Source organism: Hyperolius riggenbachi, chromosome 2 (genome assembly GCF_040937935.1).
Source record: "Hyperolius riggenbachi isolate aHypRig1 chromosome 2, aHypRig1.pri, whole genome shotgun sequence".
In the NCBI taxonomy this organism is placed as follows: Eukaryota; Metazoa; Chordata; class Amphibia; order Anura; family Hyperoliidae; genus Hyperolius; species Hyperolius riggenbachi.
In genome coordinates, this window is record NC_090647.1 from 412,104,225 (window position 1) to 412,120,431 (window position 16,207).

General features: G+C 44.8%; 1 protein-coding gene across 3 annotated transcripts in view; it reads right to left on the minus strand.

The window, feature by feature from the left end:
- Positions 1-16,207, minus strand: part of USP9X (ubiquitin specific peptidase 9 X-linked) — a 342,688-nt gene that overhangs the window by 22,795 nt on the left and 303,686 nt on the right. For all 3 annotated transcript variants that reach the window (XM_068269855.1, XM_068269853.1, XM_068269854.1), the window contains one exon: positions 3,261-3,356. In XM_068269855.1, the coding sequence (XP_068125956.1) occupies positions 3,261-3,356 (96 nt within the window). The remainder of the gene's footprint in view (positions 1-3,260; positions 3,357-16,207) is intronic.

Here is a 16,207-nt window from a genome sequence, read left to right on the forward strand (position 1 = left end):
ACTGGGGAAGAGTCTGTGTGCATGGATAGGGAACTGGCTAATGGACAGAAAACAAAGAGTTGTGGTCAATGGATCGTACTCAAAATGGGAGACTGTTAGCAGTGGGGTCCCACAGGGGTCTGTACTGGGTCCAGTGCTCTTCAATTTATTTATTAATGACCTAGTAGATGCAGTAGTGAGCAATGTTGCTATTTTTGCAGATGATACAAAATTGTGCAGAATCATCAACTCTCAGGAAGATAGTGTCATATTGCAACAGGATCTGGATAGGATGGCTATATGGGCACATACATGGCAGATGAAATTCAATGTTGACAAATGTAAAGTCATGCATTTTGGTCGTACCAATGGTCTAGCACCATACAAAATAAATGGGATACAGTTGGGAACATCAAACTTGGAGAAGGACTTGAGTACTCATCGACAACAAGTTAAATAATCATACTCAATGCCAAGCCGCTGCAGCTAAAGCGAACAAAATTTTGGGATGCATTAAAAGGGAAATAAAAACTCGAGATGCTAGCATAATATTGCCCCTGTTTAACTCTCTAGTAAGGCCACATCTGGAATATGGAATTCAGTTCTGGGCACCACATTACAAAAAAGATATTGCAGTTTTAGAGCAGGTGCAGAGACGAGCTACAAAATTGAGAAAAGACGCCTTAGAGGAGATCTAATTAACATGTATAAATACATTAGAGGGCAATATAATAGCTTGGCGGATGAGCTTTTTGTCCCTAGGCCTTCTCAAAGGACTCGAGGACATGAGCTGCGCATGGAGGAAAAACGTTTTAGCCATTTATTTAGGAAAGGGTTCTTTACAGTAAGAGTGGTTAAGATGTGGAATGCATTGCCACAGGAAGTCGTTATGGCAAACTCTATACCTGCATTTAAAGGGGGCTTAGATGCTTTCCTTGCGTTGAAAGACATCCATGGCTACAATTAGTAGGTTATGCCTAATTATGTTGATCCAGGGATTTTATCTGATTGCCATCTGGAGTCAGGAAGGAATTTTTCCCATTTGGGGCCAATTGGACCATGCCTGGTGGGTTTTTTTTCGCCTTCCTCTAGATCAACAGGGGTATGTGGGGGACGGGCTGGAGTTGTACTTTGTACTGGTTGAACTCGATGGACGTATGTCTTTTTTCAACCAAAATAACTATGTAACTATGTAACTGCTAAAATCATACATTAGCTAATGATTACCTAACAGATGATAAAGAAAGGATCTCAAATTTTCATCATAATCTAATGAATTACAATTGATTTTCTAGCAACTAAAATAGCCAATTCAGTGTCCCAGAAGTTAGATTAAAAGGGGTATGTTCTATAAATGTTCTTTTATTAAGGCATAGAATAGCTTTTTCATCATCCTAGTAATTGTTAACAGTAACCAAACAACTGCAGCTGGTAAGTAACATTATGGTTGCACAGATTTTAATGAAAATGCAGAGCTCTGACAAATGTTAATCAAGCGACATCCATTTGAAAATGCATGAGCTTTTGACATTATGAAATAGAAATCATCTCTCAAAGGTGCTAATCTGCTCTGATTAAATTTTACAGTTAGCCGAGTATTCTCCAACCCGTACTCTCCACACCGTGATCAAACTGATTAGCTGAGTTCTCCGAATTAACTCACCACATTTCTGTACAGGGAATCCACAAAACATGTGCTGTTGCGGAGTTCTGAGGACAGGGTTGAGAACCCCTGCCATATATCATAAAGGGGAATCTGAAGTGAGTGGGATTATGGAGGGTGCCATATTCATTTCCCTTTAACAATGCCAGTAACCTGGTAGTTCTGCTGATTTATTTGGCTGAAGTAGTGTCTGAATCACACACCCAAGATTCAGAAGCATTCAGAAACAACTGACTTGCATGCATGTTCAGGGTCTGTGGCTCAAAGTATTAGAGGCAGAGGATCATCAGCAGGACAGGCAGGCAATGTGCATTGTTTTAAAGGAAATAAATAGGTAAACCTCGATATCCCTCATGTCAGGTCCCTGTTAACCTTAAAATAAAATGCACAGTGATGCTATACATTTATACTTTTCAGTGCCAAAAACAATTTTAAAGCTACAAATTATAATACATGAATATTCCTTGACTGTTAGATTTATCAAGTGGCTCTTTTTTAATGCTTTCCTGCTATATTAAAGCAAATCTTGTAATTTACAGTAGCCAACTGTATACAACACTAAAGTCAAGTAACTTTTGTACTTGCAAATAGTACTCAAAATCAACAGACAGAGATCCGTAAAAAGCACAATTGATTGAACAGATTACAGTTAGGCCCGCAAGTATTTGGACAGAGACAACTTTTTTTCAAATTTTAATTGTGTACATTGCCACAATGGATTTTAAATGAAACAACTCAGATGAAGTTGAAGTGCAACTTTGAGCTTAAAATAAGTGGGGCAAACAAAACATTTGCATAAAAATGTAAGGCAACTAAAACTTTTTTTTTTTAACACAATCCCTTCATTTCAGGGGCTCAAAAGTAATTCGAGAAATGAATTACGTGAAACTAAAATGTTCATTTCTAATACTTGGTTGAAATCCCTTTCCTGGCAATGACAGTCTGAAGTTTTAAAGTGTACCGAGATGTAGAAAAAATACTACTACTACATACCAGGGGCTTTCTCCAGCCCCGTTCAGGCTCATTGGTCCCTCACCATCCTCCGCTAGGTGGGTCAGTAATTTAGACAGTTGGAGAAAACCCCAAGTATGAATTTATATTTTTTTTCTACATCTCAGTTTTACTTTAAACTCATGGACAACACCAGATGCTGGGTTGCCTCCTTTTTGACGCTCTGCCAGAACTTTACTACAGCAGCTTTCAGTTACTGTTAGAAAAATGCTGTCTCTGTCCAAATATTTATGGACCTAACTGTATATCTTCTTTAAACCTCATCGCTAAATTAAAAGCTTTAATGTCTGTTCATGGGTTCTTTGTCATACAGGTAATGAAAAATTATAAGGACAATTATACCACAGTAAAGTTATGTAAAATGGTCTGTGATTTGTTACTTATTCTTTACGATTATATACTACTGTAAAGTAGGAGAAGGGTATTAAAATAAAGGAAACAAAGAAAAAAAGTGACCTCATTTAGAAAAGAGCACATTGTTTAACATTTAATGCTTTCTAAAAACTAACAAGAAAAAAAAAGAAAAAAAAAAAAAAAAAGAGAAAAGGTGTATTGACTTATTCCCTATTTTAGAAAAAGTAACAACAAAATGTAAACAAAATTATACCTGCTGATACTGAGAACCAGGAGAATGGGGATACAAAGGGGCATCTTCGGGTGGAGAGGACTCATGTTCCTCAGGGGCATCTTGGTCATCTGGTTCCTATAAAGTTTGCAAGAGTCGAATTTTGTCATACAAGTTTGCAAATTCAGACCCATCTCAAGACTGGTACAACTGTCGAAGATTAAATGTAACCAAATATTTTGCCCTCCTATGCTGGCTACTTAAATACACAGTTTAAAAGAATTGCAAAGTCTGTATTGAAAATCAGTGAGTGCAAACCTAGTTTTAAATAACCCTAAGAAAATAGCGGATAAAGATGCCCACTAAAAATGAATCTGATGATGGCCATAAGGATGACTAGTCTGCCCATCATGCTTTGCTGGACAAAAAAAATTGTTTTTCTCAAAGATGCTATGAGAGGCAGTGAACAAATGAAGCTACGTGCTCTATAAAACTGCTATTTCTGAAGCTTTATTTAGGAAACCGGTAAAGGCACAACAAAATAGAAAATTTTCATAAACTGTGTCAGGTGCTATACATTTCAGTGATCAGATGCTTCTTACTAAAAAGTCATCCAACTGCAAATTTCTTTCTTCATGGCTAGACTTTACAAGCAATGCACTGCGCATGGCAGAGTTTGCTGTCAAAACAGGGTTTAGCCAAACTCATTCATAATTCTGGGAGATAAAAGTTGACATCCCCAAGAGATTTGGTCTGTTAACGTCTCTTATAATAAGTAGCCAGTGAACCGATGAGGTAAGTTGTAAGCATTGGGCATCTGGTGGCGATTACACAAAAATATGAAAGTGAGAGTCACATTGGTCTCAGGAGACCTCCAAGGGAGATCCCGAAAATCTGGGCTGGATTTAGAAAAATACTACAGACTAGACTTTACTTAAACATGGTTGGGGATCCTGAAAGGTTAGTAAATTAACAGTCAGTCATGTGGAATTAAATGGATTTTTGCACACATTTTGGTCATAAAATGTGATCGGATCTTCATCTAAGTCACAACAATAGACAATCACCATTTAAACGAATACCATACAAATAATTAAATGTTTCCATGTTTTTATTGAACACACCATGTAAACATTCACAGTGCAGGTGGAAAGAGCATGTGAACATTTGTGTAGTATTAGTTCAAGCAGACTGTGATGGTCTATGGTTGTGCCTTAGATGAAGATCAGATAACATTTTATGTCCAATTTGTGCAGAAATCTATACAATTCCAAAGGGTTCACATACTTATACATACAAATGAGGAAAACCTTTCTATTTATTCTGCGCAGATATTCATTGTGTATATATTGTGTATATGTTACGGCCAGAACCCGAAGTGTGGCCACTTCTAGTTCTGGCCGGCCACTTCGGGTTCTGGCCGGCCAATGCGCGAAGTGGTCGCAGCGCTGCGGCCAATGTGAGAAATGTTTTGTTGACGCCGTCTCGCCGCGGCCAAATTGATGACAAACTTGCTTAATTTTAATGAAATGTAGCCGGCGACAATGTCATAGATGAAGCCGCCGGCTTTCGCGCACTGCCTCTCCCCGATCCACCCTCCCTCCTCTCCCCGCCTCCCATTACAATACATAGCAGCCGGGCGGGGACATGCAGCCGGAGAGTCGTTCGTCGCGGCAGGGGAATCCTGCCGTTCCTGCAGAGCGGGTGCTGGCAGAAGCGATGTCTGCAGCCTCCCCCGCTCTGCTGCCCCTGCTGCGACGAACGACTCTCCGGCTGCATGTCCCCGCCCGGCTGCTACGTATTGTAATGGGAGGCGGCGAGAGGAGGGAGGGGGGATCGGGGAGAGGCAGTGCGCGAAAGCCGGCGGCTTCATCTATTCTATGACATTGCCGCCGGCTACATTTCATTAAATTAAGCAAGTTTGTCATCAATTTGGCCGGGCGAGACGGCTGTAAACATTACATTTCTCACATTGGCCGCAGCGCTGCGGCCACTTCGCATATTGGCCGGCTAGAACCCGAAGTGGCCGGCCAGAACTAGAAGTGGCCACACTTCGGGTTCTGGCCGTAACATATATAAAGGCCTGAAGAAGGGTCATTGACCCAAAACAAATCAATATTATTGCCTTTTCTACTATAAATTAGTGATATGCACTATACCACCTGATGTGTTCTTTCTATGGACATTTGTATGGATTGAAGTTTTTGTATAGATTTTCTAAACTTTTTTTTGGAACATTAAAAGAAAAGGTTAATTTGCATTTTTTGGTTTCCTGCTTTTTCCTGAATATATTATGTAATAGTGTTCATAGTGGCGATTGTGGTCCACCAACATGGAATATTTGTGACTTTTAGATCTTCCCAATACAACACTACTACAAATGTCATAACACCACAAGCTTGCATTAACAAATGTTCTTAGTAATTAATATATTTAGAAGAGCTAAACATAAATCATGCTTACACAAACGATACTTTATTATATAAATACAAAGCCCTTTAAGTTAAGTAACTTGCATAATTACAAATATTAAATATGATTCAGTTATGGTTAAAATTATCTTTCCACTCAAGATATAACGAAATATGTTCAGATTTGCAAAACAATATGTATGCTTAGTTTCCATGCTTTTTTAACCACCCTGGCGGTATTGACGAGCTCAGCTCGTCCAGGAAAAACTTGCTGAAAGCGGTATTGACGAGCTGAGCTCGTCAATACCGCCAGGGAGATTTCTTGTTTCTCTTCCCCGCCGGCTGCACTTTTCCCTCATCAGAGGGATTCCCCAGGATGGCTGGATGCCTGCCAGCACGCTGTGGGTAGCGATCTGTGCTACACACAGCATACAGAACTAGCATCCAGCCACCCTGGGAATCCCTGTGCAGCCGGCGGGGCAGAGAATGTGTGGGGCTGTGCAGGGATTCCCCTTCTTTGTCGGCGGGTGGCTGGTGCGGGGATCCTCTCTGTGGGGGGGCCGGGGATCCCCGTACTGTGCATGCGGGGTGACCCTTTTGTGTGTGCGGGGGGGCGGGTATCCCCTTCTATGGGGCTGGTCTTGGCCGGTCGGGGACACCCCCTTCTGTGGTGGGGGGAAGGTGGGTGTCCCCATCTATGTGGGCTGTGGGTGGCCTCTCCCTCCTCTTCCCCATCCCTCCCTCTCTGTCCCCCGTGTTCCCCCCCCCCCCCCGATCCCGTGTCTCCCCCCTGTAAGAAGCCCTGATCTACTCACCTGAGGGCTTTCTCCTGCGGCGGCCACGATGGACACCCTCCTCCTCCATCGCCGAAGTCCCGGTCTGTGTAATTACAGTACGCGGCTTGGTGACGTCACCAAGCTGCGTACTGTAATTACAGAGAACACGAGACTTCGCGATGGAGGAGGAGGGTGTCCATCGTGGCCGCCGCAGGAGAAAGCCCTCAGGTGAGTAGATCAGGGCTTCTTACAGGGGGGAGACACGGGATCGGGGGGGGGGGGGACACGGGGGACAGAGAGGGAGGGATGGGGAAGAGGAGGGAGAGGCCACCCACAGCCCACATAGATGGGGACACCCACCTTCCCCCCACCACAGAAGGGGGTGTCCCCGACCGGCCAAGACCAGCCCCATAGAAGGGGATACCCGCCCCCCCGCACACACAAAAGGGTCACCCCGCATGCACAGTACGGGGATCCCCGGCCCCCCCACAGAGAGGATCCCCGCACCAGCCACCCGCCGACAAAGAAGGGGAATCCCTGCACAGCCCCACACATTCTCTGCCCCGCCGGCTGCACAGGGATTCCCAGGGTGGCTGGATGCTAGTTCTGTATGCTGTGTGTAGTGGGGGGGACACAGGATCAGAGGTGAGAGGGGGGGCATGGAGGACAGAGAGGGAGGGATGGGGGAAGAGGAGGGAGAGGCCACCCACAGCCCGCATAGATGGGGACCCCCACCTCCCACAGAAGGGGGTGTCCCCGACCCACCACGACTAGCCCCCATAGAAGGATGATACCTGCCCCCCCCCCCAATGCACACACAGAAGGGCCACCCACACGCACAGTATGGGGATTCCCCCCCCCCCCCACAGAGGGGATCCCCGCCGGCCACTACCAGCCAGCACAGAAGGGGAGCCCCCCCCACAGAAGGGACACCCGGCCACAGTTAGGGGGCATCGGGGGCAATGGGGTTGGGGGGGGCAGAGGCACCCGCAAACCTAGCTCCCTATACATATGACTCCCTAGACCTGGCTGCACATCTGTCTCCTATACACCTGGCTGCACATCTGTCTCCTATACACCAGCAAACATCTTGCTCCCTATATACCTGGCAAAACATCTAGCTAACTACACCTGGCTGCACATCTGGCTAATACATCTGGCTATACATCTGGGTCTTATACTCACCATTGGCATGCTGATCCCTCGCCGCGTACCTCTGATAGCTTCTCCAGTGCCTTCTTCCATGTCCCTTGGCGGATTTTGCTTCTCCCTTGGCGATCACATGTCCCCCGTCGATCGGCGTTGATGGCACCAATGTCACACAGCATCATCAAAATCTCGCAGCAAACACTTTTTTTTTATTGAATTCAATACAATAACCTGTATTGAATTCAATATAAAAAAAATGATTGCAAAAAAAATTGGTTGAAAATTATTGGAAATTAATTGAACCACTTTTTGCACGGAAATCCTGGGGAAATAGAACGCCAGGGTGGTTAAAGGACAACTGTGAGAGAGAAATGGACACTGCCATTTTTATTTCCTTTTAAAATGAACCGAGCACCTTTTTTTCACTCAGGATATTTCTATAGCACATGAAAAATGCATGCAGACTATCTGTTTCATTATTAAAATAAACTTTAATTTTACCTTGTATTTTACATTCAAAGTAGTTAAATTAGCTTGTTTGAGCAGGCCTGCCGACCGTCCCCATCAGCAGAGACTTCAGGAACCTCTAATTGTTTTATTGAGCTAATTACCAAGAGGTAAACAATGCCTTTCATCAGCAAAGGGGGTTAGTAATTAGGAGTGTGTCTTCAAAGCCATGGTGTGTGTGTCAATGTGTCAAGATTGTGTCAGCATCTCGGACTTCTGTAAATAAGGAATGTGAGAAGGGGAGGGGGGAACATGGCAGCTTCTATGTCAGGAGAGATTCCAGTGAAAGAGAATGTGCTCAGTTCCCTTTAACCACTTGAGGACCTAGGGCTTTCTACCCCTTAAGGACCGGCCACTTTTTTTCCATTCAGACCACTGCAGCTTTCACGGTTTATTGCTCGCTCATACAACCTACCACCTAAATGAATTTTGGCTCCTTTTCTTGTCACTAATAAAGCTTTCTTTTAGTGCTATTTGATTGCTCCTGCGATTTTTACTTTTTATTATATTCAGCAAAAAAGACATGAATTTTGGCAAAAAAATGATTTTTTTAACTTTCTGTGCTGACAGTTTTCAAATAAAGTAAAATTTCTGTATACATGCAGCGCGAAAAATGTGGACAAACATGTTTTTGATTAAAAAAACCCCATTCAGTGTATATTTATTGGTTTGGGTAAAAGTTATAGCGTTTACAAACTATGGTGCAAAAAGTGAATTTTCCCATTTTCAAGCATCTCTGACTTTTCTGACCCTCTGTCATGTTTCATGAGGGGCTAGAATTCCAGGATAGTATAAATACCCCCCAAATGACCCCATTTTGGAAAGAAGACATCCCAAAGTATTCACTGAGAGGCATAGTGAGTTCATAGAAGATATTTTTTGTCACAAGTAAGCGGAAAATGACACTTTGTGAAAAAAAAAAAAAAAGTTTCCATTTCTTCTAACTTGCGACAAAAAAAAATGAAATCTGCCACGGACTCACCATGCTCCTCTCTGAATACCTTGAAGTGTCTACTTTCCAAAATGGGGTCATTTGTGGGGTGTGTTTACTGTCCTGACATTTTGGGGGGTGCTAAATTGTAAGCACCCCTGTAAAGCCTGAAGGTGCTCATTGGACTTTGGACCCCTTAGCGCAGTTAGGGTGCAAAAAAGTGCCACACATGTGGTATTGCCGTACTCAGGAGAAGTAGTATAATGTGTTTTGGGGTGTATTTTTACACATACCCATGCTGGGTGGGAGAAATATCTCTGTAAATGACAATTTGTTAATTTTTTTTACACACAATTGTCCATTTACAGAGATCTTTCTCCCACTCAGCATGGGTATGTGTAAAAATACACCACAAAACACATTATACTACTTCTCCTGAGTACGGCGATACCACATGTGTGGCACTTTTTTGCACCCTAACTGCGCTAAAGGGCCCAAAGTCCAATGAGTACCTTTAGAATTTCACAGGTCATTTTGAGAAATTTCGTTTCAAGACTACTCCTCACGGTTTAGGGCCCCTAAAATGCCAGAGCAGTATAGGAACCCCACAAATGACCCCATTTTAGAAAGAAGACACCCCAAGGTATTCCGTTAGGAGTATAGTGAGTTCATAGAAGATTTTATTTTTTTGTCAAAAGTTAGCGGAAATTGATTTTAATTGTGTTTTTTCACAAAGTGTCATTTTCCGCTAACTTTTGACAAAAAATAAAATCTTCTATGAACTCACCATACTCCTAACGGAATACCTTGGGGTGTCTTCTTTCTAAAATGGGGTCCTAAACCGTGAGGAGTAGTCTTGAAACGAAATTTCTCAAAATGACCTGTGAAATTCTAAAGGTACTCATTGGACTTTGGGCCCTTTAGCGCAGTTAGGGTGCAAAAAAGTGCCACACATGTGGTATCGCCGTACTCGGGAGAAGTAGTACAATGTGTTTTGGGGTGTATTTTTACACATACCCATGCTGGGTGGGAGAAATACCTCTGTAAATGGACAATTGTGTGTAAAAAAATCAAAAGATTGTCATTTACAGAGGTATTTCTCCCACCCAGCATGGGTATGTGTAAAAATACACCCCAAAACACATTATACTACTTCTCCCGAGTACGGCGATACCACATGTGTGGCACTTTTTTGCACCCTAACTGCACTAAGGGGCCCAAAGTCCAAAGATTTCACAGGTCATTTTTGTTTCAAGACTACTCCTCACGGTTTAGGGCCCCTAAAATGCCAGGGCAGTATAGGAACCCCACTAATGACCCCATTTTAGAAAGAAGACACCCCAAGGTATTCCGTTAGGAGTATGGTGAGTTCATAGAAGTTTTTATTTTTTTGTCACAAGTTAGCGGAAATTGATTTTAATAGTTTTTTTTCACAAAGTGTCATTTTCCGCTAACTTGTGACAAAAAATAAAATCTTCTATGAACTCACCATACTCCGTACGGAATACCTTTGGGTGTCTTCTTTCTAGAATGGGGTCATTTGTGGGGTTCCTATACTGCCCTGGCATTTTAGGGGCCCTAAACCGTGAGGAGTAGTCTTGAAACCAAATGTCGCAAAATGACCTGTGAAATCCTAAAGGTACTCATTGGACTTTGGGCCCCTTAGCGTACTTAGGGTGTAAAAAAGTGTCACACATGTGGTACCGCCGTACTCAGGAGAAGTAGTATAATGCGTTTTGGGGTGTATTTTTACACATACCCATGCTAAGTGGGAGAAATATCTCTGTAAATGACAATTGTTTGATTTTTTTACACACAATTGTCCATTTACATAGAAATTTCTCCCATCCAGCATGGGTATGTGTAAAAATATACCCCAAAACACATTATACTACTTTTCCTGAGTACAGCGGTACCACATGTGTGACAATTTTTTGCAGCCTAGGTGCGCTAAGGGGCCCAACGTCCTATTCACAGGTCATTTTGAAGCATTTGTTTTCTAGACTACTCCTCGCGGTTTAGGGCCCCTAAAATGCCAGGGCAGTATAGGAACCCCACAAGTGACCCCATTTTAGAAAGAAGACACCCCAAGGTATTCCGTTAGGTGTATGGCGAGTTCATAGAAGATTTTATTTTTTGTCACAAGTTAGTGAAAAATGACACTTTGTGAAAAAAAACCAATAAAAATTAATTTCCGCTAACTTTTGACAAAAAATAAAATCTTCTATGAACTCGTCATACACCTAACAGAATACCTTGGGGTGTCTTTTTCTAAAATGGGGTCACTTGTGGGGTTCCTATACCGCCCTGGCATTTTACAGGCCCAAAACCGTGAGTAGTCTGGAAACCAAATGTCTCAAAATGACTGTTCAGGGGTATAAGCATCTGCAAATTTTGATGACAGGTGGTCTATGAGGGGGCGAATTTTGTGGAACCGGTCATAAGCAGGGTGGCCTTTTAGATGACAGGTTGTATTGGGCCTGATCTGATGGATAGGAGTGCTAGGGGGGTGACAGGAGGTGATTGATGGGTGTCTCAGGGGGTGGTTAGAGGGGAAAATAGATGCAATCAATGCACTGGGGAGGTGATCGGAAGGGGGTCTGAGGGATTGGCCGAGTGATCAGGAGCCCACACGGGGCAAATTGGGGCCTGATCTGATGGGTAGGTGTGCTAGGGGGTGACAGGAGGTGATTGATGGGTGTCTCAAGGTGTGATTAGAGGGGGGAATAGATGCAAGCAATGCACTGGCGAGGTGATCAGGGCTGGGGTCTGAGGGCATTCTGAGGGTGTGGGCGGGTGATTGAGTGCCCTAGGGGCAGATAGGGGTCTAATCTGATAGGTAGCAGTGACAGGGGGTGATTGATGGGTAATTAGTGGGTGTTTAGGGTAGAGAATAGATGGAAACACTGCGCTTGGGTGGTGATCTGATGTCGGATCTGCGGGCGATCTATTGGTGTGGGTGGGTGATCAGTTTGCCCGCAAGGGGCAGGTTAGGGGCTGATTGATGGGTGGCAGTGACAGCGGGTGATTGATGGGTGGAAGTGACAGGGGGTGATTGATGGGTGGCAGTGACAGGGGGTGATTGATGGGTGATTGATAGGTGATTGACAGGTAATCAGTGGGTTATTACAGGGGAGAACAGATGTAAATATTGCACTGGCGAATTGATAAGGGGGGGTCTGAGGGCAATCTGAGCGTGTAGGCGGGCGATTGGGTGCCCGCAAGGGGCAGATTAGGGTCTGATCTGATGGGTAACAGTGACAGGTGGTGATAGGGGGTGATTGATGGGTAATTAGTGGGTGTTTAGAGAAGATAACAGATGTAAACAATACATTTGGGAGGTAATCTGACGGCGGGTTTGCGGGCGATCTAATGGTGTGGGTGGGTGATCAGATTGCCCGCAAGGGGCAGGTTAGGGGCTGATTGATGGGTGGCAGTGACAGGGGGTGACAGGGGGTGATTGATGGGTGATAGGTGATTGGCAGGTGATTGACAGGTGATCAGTGGGTTATTACAGGGAAGAACAGATGTAATTAATGCACTGGTGAATTGATAAGGGGGGGTCAGAGGGCAATCTGAGCGTGTGGGCGGGTGATTGGGTGCCCGCAAGGGGCAGATTAGGGTCTGATCTGATAGGTAAAAGTGACAGGTGGTGATAGGGGGTGATTGATGGGTGATTGATGGGTAATTAGTGTGTGTTTAGAGGAGAGAATAGATGTAAACAATGGATTTGGGAGGTGATCTGATGTCGGATCTGCGGGCGATCTATTGGTGTGGGGGGGTGATCAGATTGCCCGCAAGGGGCAGGTTAGGGGCTGGCTGATGGGTGGCAGTGACAGGGGGTGATTGATGGGTGATTGACAGGTGATTGACAGGTGATCAGGGGGATAGATGCATACAGTAAACAGGGGGGGTGGTCTGGGGGGGGGGGGTCTGGGGAGAATCTGAGGGGTGGGGGGTGATCAGGAGGGGGCAGGGAGCAGGGTGGGGGATAAAAAAAAAAATAGCGTTGACAGATAGTGACAGGGAGTGATTGATGGGTGATTAGGGGGGTGATTGGGTGCAAACAGGGGTCTGGGGGGTGGGCAGGGGGGGGGTCTGATGGGTGCTGTGGGCGATCTGGGGCGGGGGGGGGGAAAAATCAGTGTGCTTGGTGCAGACTAGGGTGGCTGCAGCCTGCCCTGGTGGTCCCTCGGACACTGGGACCACCAGGGCAGGAGGCAGCCTGTATAATACACTTTGTAAACATTACAAAGTGTATTATACACTTTGTATGCGGCGATCGCGGGGTTAACATCCCGCCGGCGCTTCCGTATGGCCGGCGGGATGTTGCGGCGGGTGAGCGGCGCCAGGCGGAGGCGGAGGATCGCGTCACTGATGACGCGATCGCTCCGCCCATGCCCCTACAAGGACCGCCGCCAATTGTCAATACGGCGGTCCTTGCGGGGTGCACTTCCCGGCCGCCAATTGTACATACGGCGGTCGGGAAGTGGTTAAGCAATAACAGTTGCCTGGCTATCCTGCTGATCCTCTGTCTCTAATACCTTCACCCACAGACCCTGAACTAGCATGCAGCAGATGTGGCGTTTCTGACATTATTGACAGATCTTACTGGATTAATTTCTCACAATGCTTCATAATTTATTAATTCAGTATACAAACCCCGCAGTAAACAACCCCTACCCCCCTAAAAACAATGCCTATATTGGATTGGAGCGCTCCCCATTCACACCAACACATGCACATGCAAATTATGGCCTGGTCAGCACAAAAAATGCTCAGTTTGAACAGCAATTCAAGATCTATCTAGTTTTCTTTGCAGCATCGCATTTATCAATGGAATTCTGTTTGATATCTAGTCAGTATGATTTCCGCATCACAGTTCCATATATTGCTTTAATCTTTCAAAGAAATACTAATGTCCTTGGACTACACCTTCCTCTACAATAGGCTGCACTCACACAGCATGGTTAGAGCTCCCTTGAGCTTTCTTAATTATGCATAGTCCTTATATGATGCTTATTCCAATGCTGCTCAGCAGCACTCACCACCTCATGTCACGTCTCGTCTCTTATAAGATCATCTCAGCGCTTGTAGACTTGGAAGATTAAAGCAACATATGGAACTGTGATGCGGAAATCATACTGACTAGCTCTAAAACAGAATTCCATTGATAAATGCGATGCTGCAAAGAAAACTAGATAGATCTTGAATTGCTGTTCAAACTGAGCATTTTTTTGTGCTGACCAGGCCATAATTTGCATGTGCATGTGTTGGTGTGAATGGGGAGCGCTCCAATCCAATATAGGCATTGTTTTTAGGGGGGTAGGGGTTGTTTACTGCGGGGTTTGTATACTGAATTAATAAATTATGAAGCTTTGTGAGAAATTGGTTCCTTTGTTTTGTTGTTAAGGATATTGGCACCCTTTGCTCCCCCTAAAGGGGTAAATGCACATTAAATAACCTGTTCTCCAGTATTTAACATGGTTCTAGATCTTACTGGATTAGCTGCATGCTTGTTTCTGGTGTTATTCAGACACGACTGCAGCCAAATAGATCAGCAGGACTGTCAGGCAACTGGCATTGATTAAAAAAGGAAATAAAAATGGTAGCCTTCATATTCTTCTCACTTCAGTTGTCCTGTAAAGTAAAATCACAGTGCCTTTCCAAACCTTTTTTTTTTTACTGCAGTCTTACAAAAGCAAGTGGACATTTTGCCAATAATGACACAGAAGCAATAAAAAATAACTAATAGACATTTTAACTCATTTTAGCTGTATTCAGTTCAATAATGTGTTTCGATAACAAAATAAAAGCAAGCGTATCACACTGTGGGTGCATGTAAACTGTACTAATTTAGTCATGTAGCCAGATTTTTCCCACATCAAATTAAGATGGAAAATATTGCATATTTGGCAGAGAGCAAAATAGCTCTAATTTAGAGGGACCCTGAAGTGATATACAATATGATACTGAACACCTGTATGCACAGTCTCAATCATACTCAGAACTAGCATGTGTTCCTTTTCCCCTATACAGTGAGTGTTCAGTATCCAGGGCTCTAAATTACAGTTTTCTGCAGCGGGACTATTTTCTCTCACGAATTTGAGGTCCTAAAATTCCTATATGTCTGAAAAACACGAGTGCAGGGAACTGGTAATAAGTTCAATAGTTCAAGATTGGTCAATATGGGAAAGAACAAACAAAAAAAACACAAACTTATTTACTGTAACATCTGCAAGAAAAGTTGTTAGAACAGAATACATGTTATAATGCTAAAGAAAATACTTCAGCCTAAACTTCAATTTATTTAAAACATTATGTACTCCTACTACGTGCCATTACATCTCCTCCCAACATTTGAAGATGTGAAAGAAGGACACTTAAGCCACGCCCCCTGTGTGGCCTTAAGCCACACCCCTGCTTTTGCAGGAGGGTGACAATGGGAGGAATGAGTTTGCGGAGGAGGGTGCCAGTGGGTGGGGGAGGGTGCCGGTGAGCAGGGAGAAGGGTGACGCTGGGTGGGGAGGAGGGTGCCAGTGGGTGGGGAAGAGGGTACCTGTGGGTGGAAAGGAGGGTGACACTGGGTGGGGAGGATGGTGCCAGTGGGTAGGAGGAGGGTGTCAGTGGGTAGGAGGAGGGTGACACTGGGTGGGGAGGAGGGTACCTGTGGGTGGAAAGGAGGGTGCCACTGGGTGGAGGAGAAAGGTGCCAGTGGGTAGGAGGAGGGTGTCAGTCAGCAAAGAAGAGGGTGCCAGTGGGTAGGAGGAGGGTGTCCGTCAGCAAAGAAGAGGGTGCCAGTGGGTAGGAGGAGGGTGTCAGTCAGCAAAGAAGAGGGTGCCAGTGGGTGGGGAGGAGGGTGCTGGTGGGTGGGGAGGAGGGTGCTTGTGGGTAGGGGGGTCGTCAGTGGAGGGGGGAAGAGAATGCCCGTGGGTGGGGAGGAAGGTGCCCCTGTGTGGGGAGGAGATTTCTCTGGGGAGAGAAGACAGAAAAAAAATGATCGAGGCGCCAGCCGCGCCAATAAGGGATGCGGGAGCCTGCTTTATTCCTCCCTCCCTTCCTCTGAATGCCCCCACCTGCTGTGAATGTGTCCCCCCCCCCCTGTAGGCAGTGTGTGCGGAGCGGTAAGTCCTCTTACCGCAATCCATGCGCACCGGCAACTGGAGTCTCCTGCTTCCTGTTTACCATGACATCACTAGTTGCCGGTGCGCCTGG